This window comes from Ixodes scapularis, unplaced genomic scaffold (genome assembly GCF_016920785.2).
Source record: "Ixodes scapularis isolate PalLabHiFi unplaced genomic scaffold, ASM1692078v2 PGA_scaffold4__175_contigs__length_147842914, whole genome shotgun sequence".
Taxonomy (NCBI): domain Eukaryota; kingdom Metazoa; phylum Arthropoda; class Arachnida; order Ixodida; family Ixodidae; genus Ixodes; species Ixodes scapularis.
The window spans coordinates 104677480-104701784 of record NW_024609879.1 but is presented as its reverse complement, the minus strand read 5'-3'; the positions used below and the strand labels follow the sequence as shown (position 1 = coordinate 104701784).

The 24305-nt window shown below is 46.4% G+C and overlaps 1 protein-coding gene across 1 annotated transcript in view; it reads right to left on the bottom strand.

Annotated features, from left to right (window-relative positions):
* LOC8053530 (WD repeat-containing protein 81) overlaps positions 1-24305 on the bottom strand; it is a 79263-nt gene that overhangs the window by 37035 nt on the left and 17923 nt on the right. The window contains exons 9-23 of the mRNA XM_040215607.3: positions 23188-23331; positions 21784-21987; positions 20947-21156; positions 19987-20052; positions 19129-19202; positions 18827-19016; positions 18075-18277; positions 13956-14214; positions 12748-13020; positions 11079-11170; positions 10565-10808; positions 9250-9405; positions 7332-7542; positions 3600-3733; positions 1397-1516 (exon numbers count right to left, since the gene is read on the bottom strand). Of these exons, the coding sequence (XP_040071541.2) occupies positions 1397-1516; positions 3600-3733; positions 7332-7542; positions 9250-9405; positions 10565-10808; positions 11079-11170; positions 12748-13020; positions 13956-14214; positions 18075-18277; positions 18827-19016; positions 19129-19202; positions 19987-20052; positions 20947-21156; positions 21784-21987; positions 23188-23331 (2580 nt within the window). The remainder of the gene's footprint in view (positions 1-1396; positions 1517-3599; positions 3734-7331; positions 7543-9249; positions 9406-10564; positions 10809-11078; positions 11171-12747; positions 13021-13955; positions 14215-18074; positions 18278-18826; positions 19017-19128; positions 19203-19986; positions 20053-20946; positions 21157-21783; positions 21988-23187; positions 23332-24305) is intronic.

Here is a 24305-nt window from a genome sequence, read left to right as displayed (position 1 = left end):
GGACGCCGCGAAGCGGCGTTTTCGGGTGGGCCAAGTGAGTTCATATTTTTGTAATGAGTTGCCGCAGACTGTCGCTGCGAAGCGGCGTAAAGTGCAGCGCGACGGATGGGTTAACGCGCGCCCCCGTTATTCGCTAAAACGACCATTCGCTCAAATGTCGCCGTTCGCTAAAATGTCATTCGCTCTTGTGATATGGACCCTGTAACGTGTTACCACCAAGACTGCAGAACGGACAAAGCGTTACTGCTTGTCATGCCTTGTGGTCATGAGAGTAGGAAAAATAGCATACCTTGACTTGAAGACGCTGTGTATATTTTTAAATTAATAAATACACTTCCGCAGACCCACATTCTGCTAATCCCGCCGGCGGTGCGGAAACGAAATCGAAGTAATCGTTGGCCTCGAGAGATTTGTACGCCTGCTCTGTGTCGGCCGTGAACTGGCTGGGCGAAAAAACTAAATAAACGACGACGTGAGCCGTCGACTTCGGTGGCAGCAACTTCACGTTGGAAGTTCAGCAGGCCTTGTTTACGGCGTACGGATCCTCGTAGGCAACGCCGTCCACGCACAGTTTGTTCCGATACCGCCGCCATTAAGGCTCGGGTAGCGAGCTCAGGCATAGCATACGACATACGTTGCCAGGAAACACGACGCACAAATAAAGCTAGAAGCGTCCCTACAACGTCAACAACGAGCGCACGCCACACAACGCAATGGCGAAAACACGGAGAGCCGGGTTGGCCGGGGCGCTTTTGCCCACATAGCTACCGCGCGTGCGCGGCCTTCCGGCCGTGTTGGTAAACAGAGCCGCTCCGCGTGTCGGTCTATATCACGAGCACAGATCGCAGACAAAAATGCGGGATTCCTCTATGACCTCGCTTGTCAGATGTGCCGGTACAGCAAATTGCCCGGTTGATGCGACTCCCGTCGGACATCGCATGACGTCTGACGGGAATCGGGGGGTGGGCGATGTTTCGGAATGTTTATGTTACAGACATTTAGCCAAAAAAATGGGATGGGCGGTCTCTCTGGGGGCGGGCCGCGTTGCGGTGACGTCAGAACGACAAGTTCTTATTGGCTCCGATTGGGGAGATAGTGGGTAGACCTCGATGCTAGCTGCATGGTTAGCTGCCATAAGGGTTACCCACTATCCTTCCAACCAGAGCCAATTAGAGCTCAGCGTTCTGACATCACCACAACCTCTACGAAAAAAGCAGACAAACTTGCACTCTATCTAAGTTTCAGCCGTTTATAGCCATTGCTAATGTAGACATTTGGTAAAAGACGGTTGACCTTGGAATTGGATGCCATTTACAAGTTACATTACACAAACAGCATTATGTTAAAGCAGAAGAGAGTGAAGGCAAAATGAAACCTAAAGAACCATGCAACAAACCTGCAAATGGCTCATGAGTGTTGTGTCTGACAAAAAAGGCAGCACGTGCTTGACAAGCGTAACAGCTCCAATCAGTCCTGCTTCCAGAGTGTCTGTTAGGTGTTTCTTGCACAGTCGTAACTGAAAAAAAAAAAAATATATATATACTATTGCTAACCATTACACCAATAAGAAATGCAACTTAAATTTTTTTTTGCTTCTACCAAGGAACCTGACTGCAGTGAAGTCAATTTGCAAAACAAAATACATAGACTTTACTACATCCACAGCTTTAGTACATCAGTGTCTCAGTTGCCTGTAATCAAATGCCTTCTACCATTGAACCCGTTGACAGTGAAGTGGATTTGCAAAACGAAATTAACTTTACTACATCCACAACCTTAGTACATCAGTGCCTCAGATGTTTGCAATAGGACAGTACAAGCCTAATGGTACCATCCCGTTCCTTTACTGTAAAGAAAAATTGTGGTATGCTTGCAAAGCTAATATAGTAGGCCTTTTAGATGCTGACATAGTGAAAATACTAATGTAGTAATAAGTTTTAGTTTTTCAGGTTGATTCCATTATTGTCTTATGATGAAGTTTGCTCATGTTTGAAAATAAATGTCCCTATCATTGACACTTACAGATGAATAGAAACACACTGCTATGAGTGAAAAGACGGTGAGAGTGCAGGCGAGCTGGTGGTAGCTAATCCAGACACAGAGAATGTGAGACGTTCTCTGTGTCTGGAACAGGCGAGCTGGTGGCAGCAGACACAGAGAACGTCTCACGTTCTCTGTGTCTGTTCCTTCTACTGAAAGTTCTTCCGATTTCTTCCACCGCAGTCTCAGGTGTAATACGACATGTACCGCTATGGTTACTTTATAGGTTCCTTGAAATGGTCAGTGCTCTACTTTTTGTAGCTGTGGTACTGCCAGAGCCTTAAGACGATTGTATAAATCAGCAAGCATTTTCGAAAAATACCAGATCAGCAGCTGTGAATCTACCGTAAATGCATTACTCACGTAAAAATACTGTTTTCGAACACAAGCCGAGGAGAATTTGGGCAGCAACATAGTACTGGAAACATGTTACTAATAAAACAAAATTTTTATAATCATCCCAAACAACATTGCCAAAACTGACTGTTGCCATCAGAAACATGATGAAGGGAACTCGACAATGACAACAATCAATGCAGAGCATGTAACTTCTCACAAGTGACATGCGGTGGAATTTATTTATTTATATAAAAGGCAACTCAGCTCAATTCCAAATATTTCAGGGTAGTGCGTCTTCACACTCAAAAGCGCTAAGAAAACACACTACGTCATTTGCCTCGCAAAAAATCTGATATATATTGTTAAACCTTATTTTAAACACGAGCAGAAATCAAAACAGGACCTTGAGCTACCTCTGGCAACATTGACCTCAGGCCGCTAAGACGTGGCTATCACGTGGTACAAAATGTCACGTGATCCTCTACGCAATGATGGGCGGGATCGGGGCAGAGGTGTACCAGGTGCAAGTGTCATTTGCACCGCACTTTTCACCACGTTTTGGTGTCCACATTTGACGACGTCTGCACAACTGCGGCATATGTCTGCGCAGGTAGTGTTCGTAGCATGAACGAAACTCCGAGAGACAATAATCACAAACGGTGAGATGACGACGACAGCAGTTGTGATGCGGGAGACGGTGGTAATGGCGGGACGGCCGAACGGGCCGGATGGCTCCCAAGAACTGCGCAGGTGCGTTATGCCAATCTCATGGACACCGTTGAGCGCCGAGAAGAAAGGTGGCTGACGTCACCCTTTACGCTTGCCCGGAGAAGTAAAAACAAGCAAAAAGGGGCAATGGTGATGACGTTTAGCTCAATGTTGGCTACGCCTACGCCGTAGCCTTGTCTACGCTGTTGGTTGCACCTCAATTCGCCCACTCGAGTCAGCCAATTTCGGCAACTTGGCGAGTTGCAAAGTTTGCTGGACAGTTTATGAAATATTTGCATAGAACTAGGTCGTAATATTTGACGTGCGGTCTTTCTAGGCAATACTGAAGAGGACTGCATTTTTTTTTTTTTTTTTTCAAGAACAAGAATGAGGCGGAGTTGCCCTTTAGATAGTACCCTCGGGGCTATGGGCATTACAGGGGGAAGCGGGAACAACTCCACAGTGGTGTTCCAGGAAACTGAGCTGATCTCATAGAGTTGGCAATCACTCACCAAGTCTGCAACATGAGGAAGGTACTGGAGGGTGATGAAGCTCTCTCCGTAAAGCATGGCCAGGTTGGACAAGCTGTCGAGGACTCTGGCTGCTGTCTGGTCTCCCACGACCCAGTGCTCAAATAGGCTCACGTCTGAAGCAAGGGGGACACGGTCTTAGGTCCCCTGGAAAACTGGCCGTCCAGCCTTGCATGTGCATGAGACAAACACAGTGATAGAAGCGGCATTTGACCTTTTGTAGCAGGCAAACTGCTGGCCTGGAGCAGCCACTGACGCTTTTGGAGCAGGTGCCAACTGTTACCAGGTCACTTGAAAATTAAAATTCATTTGAATTGCTCAATGAGTTGGTATTTGATAATGATGAAGGGTTCCTCTTTGATACTGAAGCATATTACTTCTTATCTTCTGCAGAAAGAATGACTAGGACGAAAAATGAGCACACAGCCGTCTTTTTTAAAAATAAGGCTGAGCTAAGAGTAGGTTCTATTTAAAATTTATATTTAAAAATTGTTGAAAATGAAGCTGAAGCATAGCGCAACACTTCACTTGCCATAAAGCCCCTCTCCCTTCCCCTTTCACAGTAGATAGCTAATTTAGCTTGTAAATATAATTTTTCTAATGTCAGCAAACATATCCACTAAAGTCCATCAATAAAAGGTCTACCAAGTTTTATGAAAGTTGAACTGAAGATAATATCATAGATGGCGAAAACAACCTCCCACAAATATTATGAAAACCTACTCATAGATTTGTGCTTTGAAAGTGACACTGCGCTTAAGCTGCGTCCGAACCAGAGTTGAGTCAATGTTCACTGCCCTCACGATTGACTGCTGCACGGGGACTACCTTGACTACCAGATTTACCTTTTTCTCCTTTCTCGGCAGAGCTTTTTAAAATTAGAGGTCGGCCTATAGTCAAGACCAATAAAGGTCCACCTTTAATAGCACTGAGCATAATTTCTTCTGAGCCAATCGCGCTAATTTGTGTGCTCCTCCAGGACGGCCGCTGCTCCTAGCACTCCGACGGAATGAGGTGAAGCTCGGTGAGCGCGCGCTGGCGTGAGGCGTGAAGGTTGACACCAGCCGCCCAAGTGCCACGGCCACGGCATGCAGCAGATATATTATCGGGAGTAAAAGATTCTGCTTCTGTCTGATTACAGCAGCTGCCATCCCACTATTTTTCAAATTATTCTCGTAACGTTTAACTTTTGAAATCGCCAACATCCTCTGGAAATCCAGACGAGGATGAGGCCAGCATAGTTGACGAGCGATCTCTACACTTAGTTTCGTCGTAATTCAAAGCACAGGCAACGCTACCAGCCAACGGGACCAGTCGAACAGCGTCAAAAGCGCGACATCACGGCATTCGTCGTCTATCTGAACATTATCTTTTATCGGCTAAACCTATCAAGCGCAGAGAACATCCCTAGGCTTACACTTTACGCTTTTATTAAGTGTGTTCCTGATTGTATGTGTTTCAGTCTTCGATTGTGCTTTGACATATGAACAAACTATACAGTGAAAAGAGATGCTGTGAAATATATATTTGTACTATTTTCGTTTTCTTCTACTTCTCTAAATATTAAAATCATACAATAATAAAATATTTTTACTACTGCTTCGTTTGGGCCCACCTCGGCACAGGTGTGGCACAATTCTTAGCAAGAAAGATGCTTTGGCACAGGATGTAGCAGACTTTTGTTCATGACGCTGTTTGGCACAACTGGTGCAGCACTTCCATCACCACAAACATAACCTTCATACCTCACTTCAACGTCTCTCTCAAGGAAGCAGCCACATTACAGTACCTCCCAGAAATGCTCAGAGTTAAGCTACAAAAGATACTCACCGAGCACCCAGCCAGAATTTAGAGATAATGTTGAAAACAAAGAGGGGATGTGCATTTGCAAGGTTTAAGAGCAAAAATGCAGGAAGGGTGCACAGTAGGGTGGACTTCACCCTTTTACATCGGCACACTCCAAGAAGTGGCTGACGCGGAGAAGCATCTCATTAGCTGGGTAGGCTCAGAAGTCTGGGGTGGGTGCTTCACTTATTGTTCAAACCTCTCAAATGTAGCGGGTGGCCGCTTATTACGACGTGGATGCACGCTCTATATATTACGGCGATCACCCCGGTCGTCTTATAACACCGGAAATACTTGAGGGTGAGCTAGACACCCTGCAACAAATTCCCACCGCTCTCGATGCTATCCTTTAACCTGCACGTCTGACAGAGGAAGCAAGAGAGCAAGATCGACTCTAGATCTAGGTTGCCACATTCCCATCGTAATAGTTAACTATATTTCCCATTGTAACATAGGTGTAAACAAACATATCAATACAGATAATCAAATTGTGTCGTGTGTACGCTTATACTGCGGGAAGTGAGTCAGCCCCGATGGGCGTCTGGTATCCCCGTCGTGGACGAGAGGTTTACCCATTTCAGAACCACCACCAGCCTGGAGTCTTTAACGTGCATTGCACAGTGGGGATACACGACTGCGCACCGGTACGATGCTCATCCATATTAAAATGGGCACAAGTGGAGATTGAACCCAAGGGATCCTGGGTTCTGCAGCGAGAGCTTTCGCCTTGTGGGCTCCAAGCTGCAGAGCGTTACAACGCTCGGCCCCCGATCCTCCTAGAAGAAATCGGCAGCGCCTTTGACACGAAGCAGGCGAACCAGGCATATTCAACCAGACCTGATCCAGCTCGGCCCGGCCCATCCTACCCAGCCACCAAACTCACCCTGCCCGATTTGACACAACACAACCGGACTTCGTCCTGTTCTACTGAACTTAATCCAACCCAGGGATGGGCAAAATACATGCAAATATGTATCGAAATACAAATATAAAATACTTCATCAAAAATGTATTTAATTACAAATCTAATTACATTTCCAAAAAAGCATTTAAATACAAGATACAAATACAACCAAACGTATTTGGTCTCCTCCGAATACTTTTCCAAATACATTCCTCAAAATTTGCGTCAGCGACTTCAGGGCACCTGCAATGGGTTTCTGGGTATCTCATTTTAATTTTGCATCGCACTCTCGGGAGTTAGTGTGCGAGGCTCTAGTAACGTAATAGAAATATAATAAAAAAATGTAATCAGCTTGGACGTAATAGATGAAAAAAGTACAGAGCTTCAAGCAGCTTTTTTTGTCGATTACATTTTGGTATAGACCACCAAAGAACCGAGACGACCAAGACGCACAGCACTAGCTAGAGATTTTTTTGTTGTTGCAACTCGCACCAGTTACGAACATCTGGACGACCTGCACATTTAGAATGTTCCAGGCAAAAATATGGATGGAAATCAGGCTGGAAAGCATGACAAGTTGTTACAGGCACTTATTTAGCCAGCCTGCCAGTGAACGACGATTTCGTCACTATTCTTGCCATGGACCAGCACCGTAATCACAAAGTCACTAAACGCTTGTGCTTGATTGAGAGACATCGCATCCGGTGCAGAAAGTAGTTTTGTCCCTGCTCTGGACAGAGACAATAAATTTGAGGGATGTATTTTCGCCCACAAAATTGTATTTAATTACAATTGTATTTGAAATACCCACGTTTTAGTATTTAAATACACACGTCAAATACAATACCCAATTTGTAAATAAATACAAATGCAAAATACACAAAGTATTTGAAATACGTATTTCAAATACTTGTATTTGAAATACTGCCCATCCCTGATCCAACCTAATCGAATCGAATCCTCACCGCCGTCGGCTGGCGGTCCCTTGACCCTGCAGAGTTGCTGTGGTCCCAGGTAGCACAGTGTGAGCATGCGGAGCAGGTTGCGGCTCAGGTGCTTGGCTGTCAACACCGGTCCCAGCCGATGCGCGAGCCACACCACGCTTTCGGCCGCCACGTCGCTCAAGCTGCAGTTTCCGCTCACGGAATCTTCCGATGACGTGGCCTCGCTGGCTGGCTGCAACCATACAAAACTTTGCGATCAAATCCATCGCCGACAAAACTCGTTTTTTGTTCGACAAACAAGTCGAACAAAAGATGAGCTTAAGGTGCCCTAGGGCTCTTTATGTAGGCCCTATAGGTACTTTAAGCACTGCAAATGAACACTGGACTTTTTTTAATGCGTCAGCATTAGTGCCCTGGTCCATGCACTGACCTTGGACTGGTTTGGATCACACATATATAAAGTTTCCAACGTTGCCACAGGATGGCACCACAGCCCCACTGGCTGTGGAAACTGTGGCGATAGGACGCATAGCAACGAAGGCCGCACTGGACTGACTGGGTATAGGGAGCGACACCGTGACGTTACACGTAGTATCCGAAGATGGCCGGCGACGCCCCCTTCGCGAATTTCGGCGCCGCGTAGTGGGGGACGGCGGGAGTATGACCGGGGCACGTGTCAACCCACCCCAGCCTCCTTGTTCACGCCACTTCGCGGCGGCAGTCTGCGGATAACTTATTGCAAAATATTAACCCACCTTGGGCCACTCGTACACACCACCTCGCAGCGCCATGCCGACGGCCAAAGTACGTCCTAGCCCCGCTGTCCCCCACGGCACCTTGGTTGCTAGGTGTTACGTCACGCCGTCGCTCTATATCCAGCTAATCCTGTGCAGCCGCCGTCCTTCATATACACCCGATCTGGATGCGCCAGAGAAAAGGGTTTCGGGAATGTTCACCCTGTGGAAAAGTGCCAAGAGCTGCATTCACCAGGCTTTGTTGTATATAACCGCTGTCCAAAATGCTAATGCATTTCATTGAGAATCAGTGTGGCAACAGCAGAAATTTCAGCCCCCCCCCCCCCTTTTTTATTCTTATTTTGGTGTTGTCACGCACGAAATGATGCAGAACTTTGTCTTCTTTTTTTCTGTGTTTTACAGCGATAGCTGTTATGGGCTCTGCCTACCACTGGAATGTCCACCGTCGGTGTTGCCATATCCTTGAAAAAGATTGCCCACCACCCGCGGGAATCGAACCTGGGTCCGCTGCGCGTGAAGCGGAGGAGTTACCATTGAGCTACGCCACGGCATTAACAACTGGATCTCTACTTAGGGTTTTAGTAGTACCCGACACCCACTGCCATGCACTCTCTAGAAAAAAGAATATTCAATAACAAAATGCCATTGTAGCACCGTCAATGCCAAGAGCTCGTACCAAAAGACGCGCTTTCACGCGCTCCGGAAAAAAAACAAGAAAAAAAAATTGTTGAGAACCAAATGATTGGATGTCTATTTTGCTCCGACCGCTTTTGTTCGCACACCCCAGCGTACGTGAACGCAACACCGATGCCCAACGACTTCACCGTAACTTGTATCTGCTATTGCTGCGACTGCACTGGGGATTTAACACGGGACTGCTCAATCTTATTTTATTTTCGGATTGCTGTTTTTTTGTCAACCAACGTTAGGGCTGCCATGTTCATTAATTATTTTCTGTGCCCTACCTGGCTTTTTGGTTTTGTAATTTTTGTTCGCAAGACTCCGGGATATTCCAGGTCCGTCCCGAAAACCTTTCGAGATCAGCTGTGATTATATGCATTGTGCCTCTGGAAGTTTACTCCACGACCAGAAAATCTGATGTACACTTCTTCGACATAGCCAAGTTTGAGTTAACACGGGATTACTGTATACAACATTCTGGACGATAGATATGGGCAATTTACCTCGACGTTTGCCGGAAGAGCAGACGACATAGAAGGGGTGCTGGTGATCGGTGCTTCTGCATGTCCCTGAGAACTTTCAGCCAGACCTCGGTTGGGCTCTCCTTCCTGCCTTGGGGGCCATCTTGGCATCCTCATGAAGCCCATTGAACTTTTTGGCTGGGAAAAACACTTATGGAGTTATTTATTCGTTCACAAAACTGTATGTCCGTTCAGAGCGTTTAGCATGGTCAAGAGCAGTGCGAGGCGATTGGTTAGAAAATGGTACAATCCCTCAGTCACCAGAAAAGGCAGAACAGCGTGAAAAGAATGAAGGCAGAGATTGAAAAGCTAGACTGGGCAGGTGCTGGCCTAAACCGGACAAGCGGCGTCCTGCTAGTTCTCTGTTCTGCTGTCTTCATTCTTTGCAGGCTTTTTTGCCTTTCTGACGATAAACCAACTTGCCGAAATTGCCACACTGACCCTAGACTACATCTTACTCCACCCAAGATAATGCACCCTCACAAAACACGTCCCACAACAGTAAAAGTTGGAGGCTTTAGTCACTGACAAAACAAACAATGGGCATGGCTCGTCAGGCATCCTTATTGGCTGATGCTGCATCCTCACTGGCTACGGAGTGATAACACGATGCTCGGGAGGAAATTAATGAGCCAGCGATCAATGTCCAAACTGTGCTACAAACTGCAAATTTCAAAAATCAAAACGAAAAAACTTTTTTTTTGCCAACTTACGGAAATTTTGGCCCACTAAAACACACCTTTCCACTATTGGAAGGTGTGTTTTACCCTTCCCTCCTCCTCCTCAAGAGCTGTGCTCTAACTCTGTGTTTCAGAGCTTTGTAAACGTCTCATATTCTTAGGTAATTCATTATGACGAGAGATGAGGATGCTGTTGTCCGGATCAAAGAAAAGAGCAACCGGCAAGTTGGTGTTCTTTCTGTTCTATGTCCGAGGCGTGCGAGTGTCACGCGCCACCAGCACATCAACTTTTTATTTCTTTAGTAGGCTAGCGCTTGGTTCTTGTGGAATCTGGTCACTACGTTGTATATGAGAAGATTCTATGCACGGACTAGGCATGGACGCAATATCTATGAAAGAACTTTTTTTTTTTTTTCAGCCAAATTTTGCTCCTGCGGACTATACTCGAGGTGCGGATTACAGTTGGAAAAATATGGAACACAGCAGACAGAATAAAAAACAGCACACTACTAAACAAGGAAAGAAAGGAACACAGCAGCGCTTGCTTGTCGAGCAGATTTAGTTGCGCGCAGTTAGATGTCGCATTTTCAAGCAGGCGTCGCTATGCGGCGACTCACCTCGTCGTCGTCGGCGAAGGGCGGCGATTCCGTGTCGGCTTCGAGCTGGAACATCTCGGGCTCGCCGGCCGGAACCGGTTCCGGGGAGTTTGAGAGGTCGTTGGAATCTTCGTCGGTGTAGCACGCCTGGTCCAGCCGAGACGGAGACGGATCCCGCGACCTCAGGCTCGGCTCCATGAGGGGCTCGTAGTCGGAGGAACTCAGGTGAGAGCTCTTGCGCGGAATGGTGGGATGTTGGGTGTCCCTGAACCGCGACCAAGCGGGATTTATTTAAAACACTGCCACAGCAAACAGTGCCCCCATGGCATTCAAGGCCCCAACCGTGACTTTAATAATGTTTTCCGAAAGAATGAGGGTGCCAAGGAATCAACAGCATGCAAGGGATCCTGCAACTTCGAGGTTGGCTCCGTATGGTGCTCGAAGTCGGAGCTACTTGGGTGCGATCTCTTTTATGGCACCGCGAGATGAAACGAAACTAGGACATAAGAAAAAAACTAGTGCACGGACAACTCACGGATTTTGAGAGGCGGTGTCGCGGTACCCTCCGACGGCTTCGACGAGAAGAGTTGTGAAGTACTGAAGAAAGGTCTTTAAGCCCAATCGTACCTGCAGCAAATTAAGAAGCTATTCTTACTGCTGGTAACAGAAGTTCAATAGTCACGGCAATACGATGCTCAGGAATTGCCATGCCCCGTGTTTGTTAAGTTGTTGTTAAACCGTTAAGTTGTTGCTAAGTTGTTAAAAGAAAAGCCACGCCCCGCATTTGCCTCTTCGACCGATATAGAATATTCAGCCCCCTGGCCTCGTTCTTTGGGAGGCATTGCACGGCCACGCTCAAAATGGCGTCGTCTGCCGGGAAGAGAAAGAGGGAAGGGGTCTTTTTCCCCTGGAGAGGAGGAATTGGCACGTTGAAAGAAATTTCGCATCACTTTTCCATACAAGGCAGCTTCACGTGGCATGCTTCCGACTTGAAGTCTTGCCGGATGCCATGTTGATGAACACTTTCCGGATGTCTTCTCATGTGTGGAGGCACTGTTTTCCAGCTCAGTCAAGCTCTTTTGCGTCACGATCGATGGCTTCCGCCGAAGCAGTCGGCGACACAAAGGGGCATCGCCTGGTACTCGATTTTTAAGCATACCGGTCTTTGCACGGACTTAAAGGGTTACTGAAATAAAATTCTAGCGCCTGCTTTATTGTCTAAATGTCAACCGCGTTCTGGTCACAGCACAGAGACACTAATTTTTTGTTTGAAAATACACCGAAACATCTTTTTGAATGAATAAACCGATTACCAGACTGCACCTGATGCATGTTCTCAAAGCCAATACGAATGTCGTTATGTCCTCCTTCCCATAAAAGCAGCGCCGCTCCACGGAAACGTGGCGGCAAGCTGCACGAGCGCGATCCCTGTCGAACTAGGTTGAACCGGATTAAAGTTCTCTCTCACACCTACTTAAATCCTGCACGGAGTGGTGAAAGGAAAGTTTGAAACAGAGGCGAGTAACTTTTTTTTTTTTCCCCTCCACTGACCAGTTGTTGGGCGTTTCAAACAGCCATGTTGAAAAGCGTCGATGCCGCCAGATGGCAAAGCTCGCAACCACCCCAGTCTACCCGTAGCCTCGCCCGCGAAAGTAAACTTGACGTCACGGACGTGCCAGATCTCCCGAGGCGCATCGCGCTCTCCGACGGCTACTCTTCGATCGCTCGCACCAAATCGGCCATTGGGAACGAAAACTACAGCCATCCGTTCAAAGTATAAACATGCGATTGTCACTAGCAGATTTCGTTGAACAAGTTTAACTTTTTTCTGAACATGCAAGGTAGGGTATATCTAAATTTTCATTTCAGTATTCTTTTATTCTGGCAATCGGGAAGTCGACCCATCGGTAGCCATAAAGACCCCGGTAGATGCCGCCTGGGTACCTCCGAAAGGAAAAAATTCGGAATAAACTCTAATTTATGCTACCCAAATATATCCCCAATCGCACTCACCAAGTCCCGCCGTCAATGAAGCCATTTGCCGTGCGTCCGCGTTTCACCAACACCAAAAACAAAGGCAATAACTAAGCTTTGCGTGTAAGGAAACAGCGCGAGTGGCAGACTCCGTCGATCGACGTGGCAGAACGTGGCTTTCCAAAAGGGGGAAAGCCTTAGTTTCAGCCATCATAGTTTCAGTTCCTCACCTGAAGCTTAAGAAGGAAAGACCGGTGAAAGAGCCTCAGGTGGCGCGTGGTTGGCTGGTCAGTTGACATCAGGGCAACCAGCACCCCGAGGAGGCGTTCAGCCAGCGCGCGGGGCCCCAGGGCGGTGCCCACGAGGTCGAAGAGCTGCCAGACCGCCAGCAGCGAGGACTCCCTCTGGGAGAACAGGTCGCTCAGGTGTCCCATCACCAGGTCCAGGTCCTGCCGACTCAGCCTGGTGAGCAGGTTGGGCAGCGTCCGGGAAACGTGATTCACCTAACATACAAAACGTAAGTGCATGAATGAGCCGGCGCTGATTCAACGTAATTACTTAGGCACCTGGAATATGTCTCCGCCTGGTGTGTTAAGCGTCCTATTCCGCCTAGAGCCACTATAGGAGCTACGCTTACAGTATCAGCACTTTGTTCCCCAATATTGTTGTGGGTGCCACCATCTTGGTTTGTATGCAGAGCAGACGCAACTGCCGATCGTTGTGGTTCAAAAGTGCGACCTCCTCAGCATTATAGTTATAGTTATAGATGATAGGAAGCTCATGTAATATTACTTTGCTCTGTCGCGAACTGTTTAAACATTTCTGGAGGGTGGAAAAGTGTTTCCTGTGATTTCACATAAAGCTTCAGATAACTGGCAACCATGATTTTAAGCCACAATATGGGCAAATGTTGTTACTCTGAAGCGTAGCTTATTTAGTGGCACCAAACAAGGTCATACGCGACTCCGGGGGTCCAATTTTGGTCAAAGTGAAGGCAAGAGCGTTCCAAGCTGTGGATTGGATGCGGTGCACACCATGCACGTAATCAACCAATGAGGCATTTTCGACCCATTTACGAGTTTGCAGTCTGGCAATATGTCGGCGACGTTTCACCGACGTTCGCAGCCTCCGATGCGCTTGTCCTTAGTGCCCCTTCGTCCGTCGGTCAATGTCGACTCGTGTGCGGCAACAGAACAACCGACCGAAAAAGAAAAGATCCTTCTTTTGGTTTTTTTCTCCAAACTTGAACAGACAATGAAACCGGGGGAGGATGAGGAGAAACCCCAAAATGCAAGCTCCAGGTCAAACTTGAAGAAACCTTTTTGTTTCACGGCCCAATCCTAAGAAAGGCTTGTTCGTAGCATTTTAATATTTAGTAAGTATAAGGACGGATTTCTTTCTGACGTTGAGGCACTACCGAACGCGCACAAAAACCCACCTTGTCGGAGGCGCTCGTCAAGGCATCCAGCGTGGACAGGAACTCGTAGAGCGCGGGGTAGTGCGTCGGAAACGGGATCGTCGACAGGAGCGGCTGTAGCAGCTGATGGGCGGATGGCGGCGGCAGCCCTCCCTCGCACACACAGGGGTAACGCCACTCTGGCTGCGCACCCCCCGACGCCGAACTGCCCCCCAGCAAGGACAAGTGGGTGGGAGGCTTCTCTGTCTGGAGCAGCACCCTCACTGCATTCTGCAGGCACCTAGAAAGTCGAGGCAGAGGTTAAGGCAGGGGCCTACAAACGGTTCGGTCTTCAGCAAATCCTAGACACCATAGAGGAAAACTAAAGGCCCAATCACACACGCAGTGCAGTGGCGAGATATTGCATAGTCAATGCTGCGTCAGCATCAGCGCTAGTGTCTGCGCTAAATCGGCAACGATTTGACGCTGCACATGTGCGTAAGCGGGAGAGGGAGGGGTTACGTGCGGCGGAGCATTGATACACTGCCGATGTAATACAAAGTAGGCGCTGCATTTGTGCACCGAATCAGCGGTGCACTGTACACATGTGACCTGTGATGCTCGTGAAATTAAATGTACACTCACTCTTTTATTTTAAATTTGTTTTTCTGTGTTTTATACACGAGAGGCCAGTTTGAAAATCTAGTGTGTTAGTGCACAACAGCCACGAAAGCTCTTTTTTTTTCTTTAATCTTCACTCCTACTGGTTTTGCCATGGACAAGCATAAGAGTGTAAATAGTAAAACCTCTACATAAAAAAATAAAGAAATTATGTGAGCTTGACTATGCTGACAAAGACTGGATGTGTAACAGGCCTTCCAGGGAAGAGAAGAAGGGTGTTTGACGGCACCACCCACCGAACATTTGCAGCCATTTTCGACGCACGCCGCAAGAAGGAGCTGCACAACAGGAAAGGCTGTGAAGCGCGTGACTGCACCTTCGTGAGCTGCACCAATTAGTTTGCTTTTGTGTGCTCCTACCACCATCCCCGGATAGCTCAATTGGCAAAGCACTGGACTCTCACTCTCAAGGGGGTGAGTTCAAATCCTGTCAAAGGATGAAGTCCTTTTATATGGATCCCTATTGGCGTAACGCATTTCGGTGTCGGATTTTCGTTACAGCTGGCTGTTACAGTCAGACATTACAGAACTCCAAGGAAATCAACTGATAATACACATTGTGTTAAAATCGCCCGGCTTGGACGTTCCGTCAAGATCGAAGGTGTGATGGCACTGATTTGCCGTGCCTACCCTACCAAGCAGTGAAGTGGAGAGAGGGGAGCTCTAGCGCACCCTCACAGCACAACGCTGTTGATCATGCTCACCACGACGTCAACCAGCACCTGCACATCACCACTCTCCGAAGGCCCCGCTACGGTGCAACCGACACCAACGTGAGCAAAAAATGCCTGGCCTGTTTAAGGTTCCTATATACAGCCGTCGCTTTGTGACTCCGAAGTTCTAAAGCGAATTCGGACGCCATGTTTTTACGCCACAAAATGAGCCAACGTTTGAACGTTAAAAGCTAGGGCAACGATACGCAGATTAAAATACTTGTAGTCCTTCCTTTGTGGCAAATTTAAGCTTAAAGCTGATACTTATATCACATTCTCCTCTACTTGATCGTCCAGAAGCAATCATACCAAATATATCCAGCCATAAAAATTTAAACGCAATGTTACAAGATATTCATTTTTTCTTCGGGCAATGCAAGGGTGAAATTTGCTAGATAATGATGTAGTAACACTTTCTTCAATTGACAAACTTACTGATGTCATTAACAACATTTTTTATTAAATCACTTTTGTGTGCATTTTTTGTTTTGCATATTTATTTAGACCGCTCTTGTGTGCATGTCTTTTTTTTATGTATATTTCGTCACTGCACATTACTCCTGCCCGAGGAATAGCCCACCTGAAATCGAAAGCAAATTGGGTGAAAAGGAAGAGTGAGTTAACTTTCGGCATGCAATAAAAAAAGCAGAAAACTGCTAGTTTCAAATTCTGTGAACTGCTAAACTTGTAATCGCAGGGAGGAACGACAAACCGAATTCGACTGCCATTCCCAGTCAGCAATGTTTGCTTATCTCTCGCCATGGCTAAGTAGCACCATTTCTGCCGACGTCCCCATCGGCCACGGCCCCAGAATAGACCCTTTCCCAAATTCAGCCAGGCCACTTTGATCACTATTATCCTCTGAAAAATGGCACATGTGCTATACTAATGGCCGCCTTCTGTTCACTGATGAAGGAAGAAGTTGAAGATACTTTTGAGCAGATGATTCGAGGCTTCTACATTCGAGACGTCAGCACGATGCGAAGCAGGAATGGGATGCAAGAGCTGCGTAAGCATTCATTTCTGATTCGAGCCCAGTCAATCTGTTAGTAGCGCACATTCCACTCCAAAGTCCCTTGATTTACCAAGGCGTGTATGTGGATTGGCACTTCGTTCTGACTGGTTGCATTTTTTTTTGCCATCGACACTGACAGAGATTGGGAAAGAACTGTACAGTGAAGCGCACATTCTCGTTTGCCGGACTTGCGAAAGAGATGGAGCCCAGTAAAATACTGCAGACTACAGATTCATTGCTGCCGTTAGTACGGTAAAAGTTAAACTGCCATTTGAGCCACGCTGAATTCCGGAAAGGGTCTATTACTAAAAGAGAGCTATCTCTCTGTGTTTTTGAAAAAAATATAGCAAATCGTGCCAAAAATATGGACAGGCCATCTTTTGGGGGTGGGGCATCTTTTGGAATAGTTTTACAATAAGTAAAAAAAATATTATTACCGTATTTACTCGCACAATGAACGCACTCGCGTAATGAACGCACTCGCGTAATGAAGGCACCCCTTAAGTCGGCTCTCAAAATTTCGACTTTTTTTTTCACTCGCGTAATAAACGCACCGGACGTCAACGTCAAACGCGCGCGAAATGAACGCCCTTTTTTAGCCTGGTGCAGCGAGGTCGCAAATGCATGGGCAGCGTGGGCGAACAAAACGCCTTGCAAAAGGCGTTAAAAAAAATTCGCCAAGATCCAGCCGAAGCAAGAAAAAAAAACATGGAGGAGCTTTTTTTTTTTTGCACAGCGCAGTCTGGACTTTGGGTTCGCGCGCCGCCACGCGCAAGGAGGTAAAAAAGAGAAGCGGAGAAGCGCACTAAGCGAACGAAACAGCAGCTTGCGAAAGGCGGCAAAAAGAAAATAAAAAAACACAGAACTAAGAAAAAATAAAACAAACAAAAGCTTTTTTTTTCTTTTTTTTTTTGCACAGCGCAGTTTGGTTACGGGGCGTCGCGCGCAAGGAGGTAAGAAAGAGGAGCGGAGAAGCCCTCTAAGCAAACGAAACAGCTTGCGAAAGGCGGAACTGAGAAAAAAACAAGAAAAAGAGGAGCTTTTTTTTTTTTTTTTTTTTTTTACACAGCGCAGTTTGGTTACGGGGGGTCGTGGGTCGCGCGCAAGGAGATAAGAAAGATAAACGGAGAGCCTTCGCCTAAGCAACGCCTAAGCAAACAAAACAGCTTGCGAAAAAGACAAGGAACTAAGAGAAAAAGAAAACAAGAGTTTTTTTTTTTGTTTGCAGTCTAGTTTGGTTACGGGGTCGGGCGCCGCGCGCAAAGAGATAAGAAGTTACTTGGATTTTTCAGGATAAAAGGTCGGTTCATTATGCGAGTAAATACGGACACAAAATTTTTACTTCGCGTAATGAACGCCCCCTAACTTTGCATCGATTTTTCGGAAAAAAAGTGTGTTCATTCTGCGAGTAAATACGGTACTAATTAAATAATAACAAAGCTAGTAGACATAGCATCACTATAGCCTGTTGCAGGTTAAGGAAAGCGAGACAATCTCCACCCACAAAGCCCTCCACTCTCTACTTCAGCAGAGGAAATGCTGGAGAGGAGGCAAGCCAAGAGGAGAAAAGCACCAATTGTGACGAGTAGAGGCCTCTTTTGGGAAGAGCTTTTCCGCTCTTCTAAATTTGCGAAGGACCATAGCCAACTGCCCATTCACGGCAAAGACGTCGGATGCCACTCGAAGGCCGACCAATCTCCCACCACCCACGCGTCCGCGTGACGAATGCGGCCTTCGTCACGGCGGGACTCACTTGGGCAACTTCATGGGGTACAGCTTCTGCACCTGCAGGGCGTGCACATAGCGCTCGGCAAGCTTCCTTGAGGCATGCGGCGAAGCGGCCGAGAAGACTGACATCTCCACCAGAAGGCAGCCCAGCAGGTACATGTCGGCAGCGTGCGACGTCGGACTACGGTGTCGTCCGGCGGAACTCTCGCTTTCTGCGTCTGCGCAAGCCTTAAGAAAAAAAAAGAGAAAGAAGAACTTCTTAAGAAGGAGGCTTGGGTGAGTTGGCTATTCATGACTTAAAGGTAGCAGTGCAAAGGTAGCCAAGCAAATATTTATGTTTTACACATACCATGTGTACACACGATTTACCGCAAACCAGGCTGATAAACCTGGCGATCTTCCAGAGCCTTCCACAGTCACGAGCTCTTCTCCGTCAGCGCGTACAGGTGGTAGAGTTCCTTCTCTTCTACAGCTCTGGTCACATGACAACCCCTTTAACCAATCAGCGTTGAGCACTTCACTCCTCCTCCCCCCACCTGTCAACCAATCAGTGTCGAGCCTCGCAGCCGTGTTGTAACCAGGCTTCAATTTTAAATGGGCTTTACGAAATGCCATACACTTAACCAAATGCTTCACATTAATAAATAAATAAATCTACAGCATGACTGCTCAAAGGAGCATTGATCTGTGGCACGACGGTTCTTGGTTCCCATCAAAGCCCCTAGACAGATCTAGGAACCCAAAACTGACAGAGCCCCAACAGAAATAATATCAGACCTGATTCGATTCTGTCGCAACAATAGAGGGTGGCAAGTGATGCGGAGGGTGATGTAGGCAGAATGCACAAAGAGACTCCACTTGCTGCAGCTTCATGAGTGGACTGTAGTCTTTCGGCAGCACTATGACTTGGGTTTCCGCCGGCACTGGCGCAGGACCTGCACTCAGTTGTTGTCCCACTGACCTCGACCTAGAGTGAGCATTGCAGAAAACTGGTTGCCGGGGAAATGTGGGGCAAGCTTATTTCGTCTTCAACAGACACTCATCAAAAAAGAAGATGCATCTGAAGTTTGCAAACTCACTTTACAATGTTTGTGGACTTCCGGCGTGTCTGGAACACTTCTAGGATCCCTTCGTCCTCGTTATCTTTGGTGTCCTGTTGCAAGAATCGAGGATCATAAAGTATTTATTGAGATTTAAAAATGTCTCTTCCAAGAGCACCAACCCAACTGGAACACCCACTTTTTCTCGAGTCAAGAATTGACCACGACTGCTGCAGCGCATTCTTGCCAAGGGGAAAGCACACTCAAAAGGGCTAAACAAGGTTTTTGCTAATGTCACTTTGCCGCAGTGCACAGGTGCCAAGCGGGAAGCGCACTTAATGGTCAAACCAGATTTTGCACTAGTGCTGCTTTGCCACAGTTCGCTTGTGCAAAGGAGAAAATGCACTTAACGAAGCCAAACCACATTTTCCCCAGTGCTGCTTTGCCACAGTGCACTTGTGCAAAGGAGAAAGCACCCTCAATGGAGCTAAACCAAATTTTCGCTAGTGTCACTTTGCCGCAGTGCACTTTAGTGAAAGGATAAGTGCACTCAATGGAACTAGCAAAGTTCTGAAAATATTCTCATTTACAAAAACTATATCCAAACTTTAAAACTTTTACAATGCTGGAATTCTAATTGAAGGCCATATAGAATATTTCAGTATTCAAACCAATACTTGAAAGCTTGGAATATTCACACACACAGCCAAGTAAACATACAAACCTCCATTTCTGGATATGTTTTTGATGCACAAATTGCAATGCTTTCTCATGCAAAGGCAAGGCTCCGAATTGCAAATGAAAAATTTGTCACCTCCCGAGAATTCGTAAACAGAAGTGTAATGACAACCTTCTCCGAAAATGTCAAGATCTAAAAATTAGGCTTACGACACACACCTCTTTCTCAGAGCCATCTTGGCGTCCCTTCCTTCGAGAAGATGTGCTTGATGTACTTGAATGTTGCTGTGAGTACAGTGCAGAAAGGTTTGGGTGGAAAGATCTCTAACAAAATGCTGCTAGACTTTTTTCTTATTTGCTGCAAGCTGATGAAAGATGTTCCAAGGCATGTGAGCCCCTTCTGCACATGCAAGCACATTGCATTCCTTTGCACACAATTACAACAATGCCAATTTTAAAAGAATGTTTAGCACACTAGCAGAACATCCAATGAAGATACAAACTTTGGTGGCAAGTCTTAATCTTTCTACAAACAAGTGACTTCTGAGAGAAGCAGAAAAAATGTACTTATATATCTATTTCTTGGTGGAATATTTAAGGCAGGTTTCAGTGAGGAGAAGAGCCTTGGTGCTTTGAGAATCTGTAGCAACACTAGAGTTTACCTTGATGAAATGGCAGTTCTATCCATTATATTTATTAAAAACAAAACTTCACACAAAAACAAAATCCAATTAGTTGAAAAGGACATTGAGACAGCATAGTCAGTACGCTTGGCCTCAGCCAAATTGGATGAGCATCACACTGGCATGCGCTTCCGTAATCACTAATGTGTGATAGACATTAAGGTCCCCTAAATAACAATCATACTACGCTACTACAGCGTGAACCAGTGTCGTCACACCTCAAGGGCAGACTGACTTCACACTTTTTTTTTTTAATGTTAGTCCACTTTGCATCGTCAGAATTTCTATCCCTGCTTGGAGAGTCAATTTAGGCCATGCACTGTACATAGGGCATTCCGCCAGTGACTAGAAACACACTGGTACAACACTGGCCCATCTAAAAAGAACCAGGATTGAGAATCGAACCCACAACATCCAAGTCTGCACTGCAAGCTTTCGCCCTGCAAGTTGCCAAACTGCAGCCAAGACGTATCGAGCCAACGATGAGAATTCTTACCCGGAGTAGAGGGGATCCAGACGAGGACGAAGTATGCTGCAGACGAAACGTCTTGGGTGGCGAGAATCGGGAGTGGTACAGGCTGGGTGCCGCCCTGTGCGGATGGGGAACAGTGAAGAGCTGCACCACGCCACAGCTGTGCAATGAGGTGTGGCCGTCCACCAGGGGTAAGCAGACATTCTTGCTTTTCACTGCTGCAGCTCCAGTCAGCTGAACATAAAAAAAAAAAATTCACGCCACCTTGGTTTTTTAGAATAAATTGCCTAACTTGGACATTCCCTTGAATACAATGAAGGGGCAGTAGTACTTTACAGTGTTTTTACTGAGCAATGCTTTGTGGTCGGATTGATGTGCATCCCGGCATGTGGTGAAGGAATTGCAAATGTACAAAGGATATTGTTCCTTTTTCATCCATACACATCTTCTTTGGGGACGTTGCACCATTGCTTCTCAAATGCCGCCATGCAAGCAATATGACCGTGAAATGCCTTCGCACCAACTAGATTATTTTGCTAACACGCAGTTCCCGTTTCTATGTGCCAAAGGGGTAGGCTCCGACATTAAACCATGAGAGAGAGTGTCAGCCACGGGAGTGTCGGGCCACGAAATAGAGAGAGTGTCAATAATTCAGATAAACTCAGTTTCTGATGCTCTCCCTCAATGCCTTGCTTGCTACAATCAGAACAGCGTGAGCAAGGAAAGTTCACAGAGGGCTCCCATTGAAAGCCTTTCAAGATTCTCTCATTGTAAAAGATCATAAGAACACGGTCGTAAGCAAACATAAGTGTGTGAACTGGCCTTTACCACGACACTAAGTTGTCCCCAGGGTAACCTCACCTTGTATCCGAAGGTGATGTCGATCCAGTGGTGAAGGTGTTCGGACACTCTCTCGCTCTCGAGAGCCCCCATGTGTCGCCGAACAAAGTCCTCGGGGCTCGAACACCATGGCGGAACTTCAAGGTCCGGAAGATCCTCGTGGATGGACTTGAAGACCGTCGGATCCGTGAAGAACTCTGGGATGCACTCGTTCGGGGACCATTCCTGCGTGTGATCCGCAAACCTGATCCAAACTAACACTAGTCTGCATTTTAACGTCCTGGCAACTGGCTTCTTTGTGCCAGCAAAAAGAAGCTACCTTGAAAGCCTTAGAAATCCATTCAGTTGAGTATAGAAAAGCCGACCCCTATGTTCAACCACTACAGCTAACAAGTTCCAATTTCACGGAGGATTGAAAGTAGCAGACATGTCAAAGTCATTGTACAGAACTACAACCAAAACGACCCTCCTCCAAGTTTTTGGTGATCAATATAATGAGAAAAGGTTTGGAAAAAAAATGGTAACATTTATTTCTACGAGCAAAGAGCAAGAGAATAGTACTGCTTTGTTCATGTATGAATGCTGTGAATGCAGTCTTATCAAGGGCTCATCTAAAAAGAGTATGTTTCTTTTTATTATTTCTCGCATTATGTACTACCGTAATATCCCGAGTCATCGCCCACCCCCCAACCGCCTGAATTTCGTTAAAAAAGTGGGGTGGGCCATTTCTCGGTGGGTGAGCACTATTTTATGGATGCTGCTTGTAACAATGTAGTGCAATTCTTGCTTTTGTGTTTCATCTGCAGGAACGTCCTTGAGATCAATTACCGTATTTTCCAGTGTATAAAACGCACCAATTTAATTTCTCCACGACTTCAATATAGGTGCAGCAATTGAGGAGTCGAAATTAGATAATATATTAAGGGAAATTTAGAAAACATATTTCTTTTTAAATATAAGGCAGACCTTAGAAAATCGAAAGGCACAACAAAATGCCGCAGTTGGGCCATCCGCGGTTCCCTGCATCTCCAGATCGCACAACTGCACTCAGCACGATTCCCGGGAGGGCAGGCAAAGGATATAAGACATATGATATCAATGTATTCCAGTCCTTGGAATTTTTGTCTTGATTGAAGTCTTTCGGTTTTTGTTTTGTTTCTGTTGTAACACAACTAACATTTACTGACATTTATAGTACTACCTTTAACCGAATGAATGTGCTGCTTTCATTTTTTGCTTTGATTTGATTCCTAGGATTGTTCTGTAATGCTTTGCGGAATTGTCCTTACCATGTAACTATCTCGATTCACTGGACTTGAGGGGGCAGAGGCTTTGTCAGGCACCATGCCTTTACCTCTGCCCCCTATACAATGAACCCGCAAAACAGAACAAAAACAATAAAACAGTGTCGTCGACTGGCCTCACCTGAAGACGCTGTACCGAAGCGGGATACTCGGCAGGCACCCACTTGTGACGAACGTGCTCGCACAGCACGCTCCGCGGCAGCCGCCTCGACAGGTACACGTAGTAGGTGATGTCCGACAGGGCTTCGGAGACGTGGTGGGGAACCTGGGACACAAGACGGCCGCCCCCTTCGATGCACGAGCTTTCCCACGATGCGACAAAACCTATAATTCGTCCGCCTTCGTACATTTTCGACCGTAAAATCTCAAGTCAATTCCCAAGTGAAGTCGTTCTCACACTGTACTTCGTTTCATTTTTTAAGTTCGACTGCAGTCAACGATATAATCCGAAGAGGCCGACCGAGCGACGCCAAAAGTGTGTCGTCTAATGCTCGTTGTCTTCGTAAGTTTGCCATCACTGGCTAAACCAATCACACGCAAAGAGAACGAACGGGTTCTTTCTTTTTGTGCCCACAGTATGTCACCCACAGCACAAAAAGTGCACAGAAAAGTGCAGTGGGTGGCGAGAAAACACACTTTTTGCGCTGCTTGACTGGCTCTCTGGGACCATGGCCGTCACCTGCGGTCAGCGTTGAGGGAGGACACTACCCAAAAAGGGTAAACTTTTGAACCTTTGGCTTAATATGAATGAAATTTACAGTAGATGGCGGTAGTTCCGCGGCAGAATGCAGTGCAAAGTTTTATATCTGTGCATGAATTGTGAAAGTCGTTTTTATCACAAACACACTGGCATTGTTTAGGAAAACTATCAATAAAAAACTAACGTGATACCCAACATTTTTCTTCACTAGATACGCAGCAGAATGCTTGGAAAGTGCAACTGTGAAAACAGAATTTCCAAAAAGTAATTTATTTTATGCTAACATCGCGCTGCAAAATCTAATACATTCTTTGCCTTTCATCTAGTCGCCAAAATCTTAACATTTTTTATAAAAGACATCCACAAAGAAAAAACGTTCAGCCTTTCCACTCTCGTGAAGAAGGAAGACCAGCGGAGCTGTACTCGATACACTGTGTGCTTCTTCGTCGTCGTCGTCTGTTTTTTGCGCTGTTTCCTACGATGAATTCCCACCAATGCGCCCAACTATCCATTCTTCTGTTATAGCTGGACAGGTTGCC